At 41.8% G+C, this 8,692-nt stretch overlaps 1 protein-coding gene across 1 annotated transcript in view; it reads right to left on the reverse strand.

The window, feature by feature from the left end:
• Window positions 1-7,860, reverse strand: part of PRKCH (protein kinase C eta) — a 137,641-nt gene extending 129,781 nt beyond the window's left edge. Inside the window, exon 1 of the mRNA XM_064460978.1 lies at window positions 7,689-7,860. Within this exon, the coding sequence (XP_064317048.1) occupies window positions 7,689-7,715 (27 nt within the window). The 5' untranslated portion in view covers window positions 7,716-7,860. The remainder of the gene's footprint in view (window positions 1-7,688) is intronic.
• Window positions 7,861-8,692: the final 832 nt, after the last annotated feature.

The following is an 8,692-nucleotide window of genomic DNA, read 5'->3' on the forward strand; positions in this document are numbered from 1 at the left end:
AATACTAACCATGTTTTGTCCCTCTTTGCACTGCACTATTCCCTCCAGGCCTGAGAACCACAAAGCCCTTATTTTGGAAGGGCTAAGGCAACGCACATCTCCCTTTAAACATCACCCCAGCACCCACCCACACCCTGTCACCCTTGCACAGGGTGAAGAGCACAGATGGACAGGGTCTACAGTCAGCATTTCATTTCCACTTATTTCTTACCAGCCCTAAAAAAAACCCTGGGAAGGCAGGGCAGCCCTGCCCTCCCTTGGCAGCCGTTTTTCACTGCTGCCGGTGCCTGTTCCACTAGAGGGTACCCTCACCCCGCAGCGGTGCTGCGCAGGGAGCTCGGCTAGTGCTGCTCCTAATGAAACCTGAAGGCCAGGCCCAGGAAAGTAAAACTCAAACTTTACAGAAAAGCATGCTGTAATTTTATGATGCGCTTTAATTTGATTCTGTTTAGTTAGAGCAGCCCCCTGGGCAGGCTGGGACCGCACCGCACAGCATACGGCTGTGCTTTCAACTAACAGCTCCAGACTCTTCCAAGGACATAAATGTTTAAGCCTCCTGTGCAATCAAAGCTGAAAATTACTCTGGGGAGTAAATGGAAAAAAACCAGGAGGCCCACAGGAGCTCACGTTTAAAATACATATTTAGTCTTATTGAAGAGATAAGAGAAAAAATGTTCAGATCTCTAATATTATTTGCATTTTAGCAGTGCCTGAGGGGAGTCGAATAAGCATAGGACTGCCTTGTGCTAGGAACTGGATGAACACCTAGTAAGAAGAACACAGCTTGTCCTACATAACTCGCAATAAAACCAGACGAAGCATAAGGGAAGAAGGAAAACAAACCAAAGACGGAAAAAGTGGTGGCCCAAGACTACCCTGCAGATGGGATAGAGCCAGGAGTAGGACCTTGGTCACCCAGCTCCCCTACCAGGGTCCTCCTCCTTGGCTCACACTACCTCAAATACCATATGTTCACAGCGTGCCCTTGTTTCGCTGTGGTTTGCTTTTTCCGGCGAGGTTACAAACCTGGATACACAGCTCTTCTGAAAGCCAGGTCCCCTGCAGTCCAGTTTCAGCTAAACTAAAGCAGGTCACAGGAAGGACCTAGCATGAGTAAACATTAGCCTAAACTGTGACCTAGTGAAAAGAGCCAAATATTTGGAAATGCCACCTATTTTCATGTCAGTGGAAAATACACCCAGCACTTCAAGCTCTGCCTGTTTCAATACCTTCCATATCCCTGGAGACTGGTGGCTAAGTCTGCACCTGATGTATTCTAAGGGAAGCTTGGAAACACTTAGTGAGCAGTTTGGCTCACGTAACTGGCTACGCTAATGGTCAATTTTTCATCCAGGTTAGGGATATCATCCTGGAATTCATGCAACTCCATCTCACTTCAATGGGAAGAAACAACTCTTGGCTACAGAAAGAAAACTCCCTACCCTCATTCTGCTCCATATTGGTGCACGATCTGGTTTGTTTAGTTTGCCTTCTACTAAACTGGGATCTTTCATTTACATTCTTACACTGGAAACTGCAGGAAAAATTTCCTCTCAGGTTCGTTCCATTACTACCCACTTTCCAAAAGTTCCTTCCCTACTCACAGCTCTTTAGATGCCAGGGAAGGTGGAATATGGAAGGTGGGCACTGGGTGGATTAGGTAGGACAGTATATCCCCAGGATAGAACAGATGAGGGGGAAAAATATGCAACTTTGTATACCCTAAGAAACTGCAACAGCCTCAAACAAATGAAAATGACAGCTTATGTGAATATTTGGAATTGCTCCAGGGGTGTCACTGATGATCAAATTATGAAGGAAAAGTTAAGATATGTAATAGCCTGAGGTCCGTCACAGTAAATACAGTAGAAGAGTCATTAACTGGCAGGGCAGCAGGGAATTGTCCAGCAAAATGGATTGAAACATTCCACCAAAACAACGCCCTCTGATGGGAAAGGTGCTGGTTTCCACCCAGCTCCCAGAGGGAACCCTGGTTTGGCCCAGGAAGGGATTTTGATCAGCATTAAAGACAGGTCAGCAGACAAGGCACTCTCACAGGTTGTGGCGTGCCAAGGTATAAATCCTAGGTTTGCAAAAGGACTTGAATTTGGGTCTTCAACATCTCTAGGGACAGCTCTTACCACAGAGCTGTTTGCTATTTTGGTACCAGCTGTCTTATTCACGCAGTGTTTTTGTAGTAAAAGGAGAAAAGAAAAAAAAAATGCTGAGCTAATAACAGTTTTCTTCAGAGGGCTGAAAATTATTTGCTTTGCCATACTAATTACTTAGCATCTACCTTACATGCCTGAAACTGTCCCTGATGTCTAAAGACCAAGTTGGAAGGAAGGGATTTTTGTGAGCTGAGCACTACCAGACTTGATTTGGGAGCCAGGAAAACCTGTATGCAGGTACTGAAGTCTGTCCTTACTGCAGAAATTGTTGAAACCCCATTGACATCTCTGGGGAACTTTCCTGTCTGAAAAAGTGATATAAGGATTTGTCCTGCAACATAAGTGTGACTGCTATAAAACTTGTCTGGATCGAGTTGGTGGTTCATTTTTCATTTTCATTCAAAGCTTTTTTGTCTTTTTTTTTTTTTTTTGGGGGGGGAGGGGGTTCATTTGGGGAAGGGGGAATAAAGCATGACATATTTCTCACATAAAATTATATGATGTGGTTTTGACTAATATGAACATTTCTGATGTATGTGTCTATACAGCTCTGCTTGTAAAACATTTTAGGAGCCTTGTGCACAAGATGTGTTCTGATATAGGTGGATTATACACGAACAAGCCATGCAATGAATGCACACTCACATGCTCCCCAAAACCCTTGTGGGTTGGTTGATATCAAAAACAGAACCTGAAATTCCCTTTTGGAAGCCTTACATGCATGTGTGGAGCTCTGTCCCTGCATTCGATCGACTGATTTACAAAATGAATAGCAGATGAAAGGCTGTCATTTCCCTGCTGATTTTGACACTGGCTGCACCCTTGTGGCAATCAATATTTTTTAATGGAAAACACCATGTTTTTCAACTGGATTTCATAGCTGTATTTTGGCATTCTGTTTATGACAGAGAATTATTTGTTATTGAATCCTTAATGGTCCATAGCATCAACTTCATTCTAATTACCAAGGCAGCCAAGTAATAGTTTTCTCCATTTACAGATATTTGTAATACTATAACCAGAAAGCAAGCCATGAGTGACTAGGCCAGTAAACAGTGCAGTTTGCTGACTAGTGTTTGTTTTATAACCTTTGGCACATCTTGATATGTACATAATAATAGTTCTTAACCCATAAATAATATTTTACAGAGGTCACACTATAGTTATTTAAGTTCAGGGGTTTATTTCCCAGAACACTAAGTAGCTGTGAATGAATTATGTTTAGTCTGATCTGCCACAGAAGGGTCATAAACTTATAAGTTGTAGCAAACCATGGAATATTACTGCTGTATGTCAGGCAAACTGTAAATGTAAAAGAATAATGCTTGATAAGGGGAAAGTCTTTTTATTTTGTTAAAGTAATATATGTTCCTAGGGAAAGACTATAAAAATTCATGTTAACTTAAGTGACAATTTGGGCAATCTCTCCACATATAGCTTGTGAATTCTGCTTGCTACAAGGGGACTCTCTCTGCATGTCTGCGAGGCTACAAACTCCATTCTGGGCTGGCAATCTTTTTCTTTCTTGGCTCCCTTTGGCTTACAGTGTCCCAGAATCCACAGGAGGCAATGAGAGAAACTTTTGTGCCTTTGCCTAGGGCTAATAAAAAAAGGGATCATTAAACATTGCCACTAGCCTGTTCAGCTGCAACAGCCTTGAAGAAAGAGAAGGCTACTACCTCATTTATTAAGTCTGATAAAAAAAAATAAGGGACAGGGAGGGAACAGAACTAAGCTGCTGATCATCAGGTAGGGACTTTGGCGACTTCGGAGGCCACTCGGGGTCACCTGACAAGGGAGGGTATAGCAGAAAGCAGTGGCGGGGAATTGAAAATGAAGAGACCAAAGGGACTGTATGTTCTGGGAAAGACGCCATGTGCAGGAAACAGGAGATGGGGGCATGCTTTTATAACAGAAGGATATTTGTTAATTGCAAGACCAGCTGAGATAAAGAAATCCAGCCAAAGAGGAGCAGAAAAGGCGCCCAAGTCCTGAAGAGAAGGCATAGGCAGTAAGAGTGAGAAAGAGCCAGACCTGCAAGAACCCTGCCTTGATCCCAAAGGACACACAAAAGCAAAGAAAGCAGGGAAGTGCATCTGAGTCTGTATGATTTTGGTGTTGATTATAGTAATGACTTCAAAACAATACCTGAATTTAGAATGCTCTGCAAAACCTGAGTTTCTGTGTGCTTCCACCATCCCTTGTCCCCAAAGCAATGAACTGCAGGGTTAGAGCCCTAGGAAAGGACTGTTTTAGGCAAGGACAAAGAAAAACACTGGTCCTGAGGCTGTTCAGGTGCTGGACCAGTAAATTGTATTTCAGGAAGAGGTAACAGACCCTGTACTGGGGTCACGCCCAGGACAGAGCCCCTACTGCCAGCTAACCTGACGAAAGGGTGCGGGAGAGCCAGCACACTGCATACAGGCCCCAGCAGCCGCTCGCACACTCGAGTCCGTGCCACGCTCCCCTTCCCCAGGGCCTGTCCTGCCTCGCCTGTGGCAGGGACAGCACTGTGCTATCCCCACCTTTTTGTTACCAGATGAACTGGAGAAAACCAAGGGCTCTTAAACATCTGAAAAGTTTCATGGGTGACCTTTAAGGGGTGCCTCACTGAGGCAGTGACAACTTCCCAAAACAGAAATAAAATATGAACCAAGAGGATCAATAGTGAAGATCAGATCATTCTGGTTCTCCATAATTTTCCGACTCCAACCAACTACTTTGCTCCCACTGACTGCAGGGTGCCTTGCTGTGAAATTCTAGCTGGCCTGGAGACTTTTTAGAAGAGGACATAAATAAAAATAAAGCAAAAAGTTACCAGCTGCATTTTTCAAGTTTGCACTCCTAGTGCTGGATGCCTAAATCCAGGATTAGCTGTTGTGAGAGTGCTGTGGCATGGTGAGACAGGACCTAGTTCACCACCCAGCTGAGCCCTCTGTTATTTGCAAGTTGTGTTAATGTTCTGGCACTTCCTTCTATACAAAATCAGTCCTGCCTAAATGAATACTTGCATACCGGTGGGGGAGATTTTTAAAGTAAAAATATGACTGAATTGTTGAGTTCCCACTGAAAGCCAGCAGGAGATGCATGCCTAACTTGTTCATTTGCCTTGAAAAACTCCAGTGAATATCACTTTGAAATTCATTAGCTATTAAAAAGAAAATAAAATTTGGGTGATTTTTCTTGACTTTAAGAAATTTAAGAACAAATTATTTCTTCTATGTGTAACCTTTGAGGGAACTTTGTAGAACTCATAAAAACAAGTCTTTAAAACAAAATAAAAATGGTCTTAAGTGTTCTGACTGTAATGCAAATATTCCAATTCATAGACATTTTCTTATGATGCTGAGCTCAAATTGAATTGTAATTTCTGGGGGTGAGGGTCTAAAACAAAGGGCTTCTGTGAACTGTGTAACTTCTGAAAACTGGTTTCCTGTGGCTGTCTCATGCTTGGATCATACCTTGTCTAATACAGCCTGAACTCCAGCAGAGACTTCTCCTCTTCTTGGGGTCCTCAGTATGACTGTTTCTCATATATTTCCCATTTCTATTAATACAGCAAAGGCGGTGCTGCAGCCTTTCTCTCAGAGGGGGCATTCATTTGTGTCTTTCTCCTTTACACAGACACCTGTTTCCATAAAACCTGTAGGAATCCTCTCTGAATCCTTACTTTAAACCTTCTTCCTGTTTGTCTGATTTGGTTGAAATTCCCTAAAAATTTCAAAACTTTTCTTGGGTAAATGGAAGCCAGAAATACAGGTGTGGGAAAAATATTATGTATTAGGTAATTTGATTTGTTTCCTTATCCCTAACCATAAGGATAATTTCAGCTATATTTTATCACTGAGTTTATTTATTGTGACATTTCAATTCAAAATAATGCAGAAATAAAATAAACTGACTAACCATAACATCTCCTATACCCAGAGAAGTTTAAGGAACAGCTAACTTGGGCTCACTGCTGATCCAAAGAAGTGACATGTTGCAAAGCTCCTGGCTGTGCTCTGTGACCATCCATTTCAGAGATAGCAGCATGAGGTCATGTTGTATTTTTTATTATCTGTATTTTAATTCAAGCATTTGAGATTACAGCAAATAACATCACTGTTATATAAAGCATAATAATTGCTCAGTCCTTTACTTGCTACTCTCAGCCTCCAGACAACAGTGGGATATAAAAAGGTTCACAGATACTTCCTAGGTAGTGAAACCTCACGAAACAATGTAGTATAAAGATTATCAGTTTTCAAGGCTATTTTATACATATGTGCCGTTGCCCTCGACTGGACAGAAGATACATAGTGACATTCCTATTATTGCTAGGGCTTATACAGAGAATAGGACTGTGATTTTAATGCATGAAGGTCTTGTGGTTGATTTGTGAGGGCAATACATTTTGTTTCATTCTGGTAAAGAGGACATTTACAAAACAAGGCATTTTGAAACCTGACATAATTGTCTGATCAGAAGGAAACATCAGCTTATTACTTACTCAATAAGTTGTATTTATTCAACACTATGAATGAACAGATGATGCCCTCAAGGATGCTATTGTGCCAAGCGAAGTACAAGTAAAGAATGAAGAATGGTCGTGTTCTCCCAAGAGGTCTCATGGCCATGCCTAGTTCTGTTAAACATATGGGAAGTTTGGCATCTGGGCCCGTAGGCACATTTGTGGCCATCAGTTCCCTGCTGCCTACACATACCTGTTATAAACACAGCAACTCTGTGTTGTTCACAGGAGACATCACTTTAAGCTGCAGTTTTCCATGCCTGCACTTTTTGGAGAACCGAAAACCTCCACTGGTGTCACTACAATTTCTAAGAGAAGCTTAGTCAAGCAAGCAAAGTCAACAGCTGTTGGTTGCCCTTTTGAAAATCCTAGCCCTGGAATTTTAGGTGCACCAGGAATGCAAAATGAGACTCTTTCTGCCACTATTACTAAACACAATACATGATAATTCATTTAAGATTCTGTATTTATCCTTTCTAGACATAAATGATTTCCTAGCACCACAATGCATCATTCGAGCACCATTCTTTGCTCCCTGTATTTTATAGTGTAGTCAGCCTTGACTAATCATCCTAATTATGTCTGTCTGGTACTCAGGACTGCAGCACACCCCTCTTCCCACAAAAATACACACACACACACACACACACACACACGCACGCACAGACAATTAGCAATACTTTGAACATATGATGTTTTCTTCCCAGCTTTCAAAAGTGGCAATTCTAAATTACTGAGATCATTATTTATTAATTATAATAGTGCCTAAAAATTCCAAATACTGTTTTTCAAACAGAACACAGATAGAGAGAGATGTAAAAGCCCTGTACTTGAAAGGCCCAGAGACACAATCTAGTTACAGCAGTTTAAGTTACCACAGGTCAACAAAAACATAGTTACTGAGCACAGGCCTGTTCTTAATCTGTTGCAGATAAGACAGTTAAGGCAGATAAAATGCATTAATTCAAACCTCTTCTATTGAGATGTAAGTGAACATGTTTTACCTTGCTTTTGTTGTAGGTTAAAAACATGGCTCCAGCGAAGAAGTACTGTGTTGTTAAGTCAGAGTAACTCCCTAGAGCACCTGAGCCCCCTGGCGCTCCCCATATCACCCAGGCAAGGGTGCAATCACCCCTGCGGACTGTGGGTATACGGGGTTCTGTGAAGCACAAGGCCCAACACATGTGCTTCCTACTACCCTCTGCAAAAAAGGGCAGATTAATAGATAATTAACATGTATTGACTTGTCTTGCAGTGCTTCTAAAATGTGTTTTGCGTTATGTTTTTGTAACAGTTGGCCAGCAAGCTTTGACCTGCGAGGGTTAGGATGAATACCTGCACAGCTGGAGCCTTCGGTGGCCAATCGCAGTCCTGCTCTCATCATTTCCCAGTTTCATAAATGTAAATATTGGAGGTCTTGTTTAAACCTTCAGAACCTAAACATGTCATCACTATTAATAACATATGTTATAAGACACCACATGCTGGCAAAATAACCTGCAGTAAATGACACCAAAAATATTGAAAAGCTTAGCATAAAATTGAAACTCGTTAATGGTACACTGTGCAGTTTGGCATACAACTACAGGCAAGAATTCCACACAATGGGACTGTGTGAGTGCTAACAGCAGGCTCCCACAAGATAAAATAAACTTGTTTTATGGACATGAGGAATTGATTTTTAATGAGATTCTGTTCGGCCGTAACATCATCCTGGGAGAGTGTGCTGTTTTTCCCCTTGCCTCTGGTGCAAAATTATAGTTTGCAGAATAAAGACGCATTTAAATTAGGCCTATGGATTTTCACCTTCATCATATTAAGTGAAAAGTAGGTGTTATCCCAGGTCTGAGTATAAAATGGTTGTTAAAATGCCTACAAAAAAGATCTCTACCCCACATTACCTATCTGTACGTTCTGGGATCGGAAGGTCAGCCCACAGACAGAACAGACACTCCTCGAGTTCTTTAGGAGATAAATTATCTTACGAGCTTGTTTCCTGAGGACCAAA

This window comes from Phalacrocorax carbo, chromosome 9, assembly GCF_963921805.1.
Source record: "Phalacrocorax carbo chromosome 9, bPhaCar2.1, whole genome shotgun sequence".
NCBI lineage: Eukaryota > Metazoa > Chordata > Aves > Suliformes > Phalacrocoracidae > Phalacrocorax > Phalacrocorax carbo.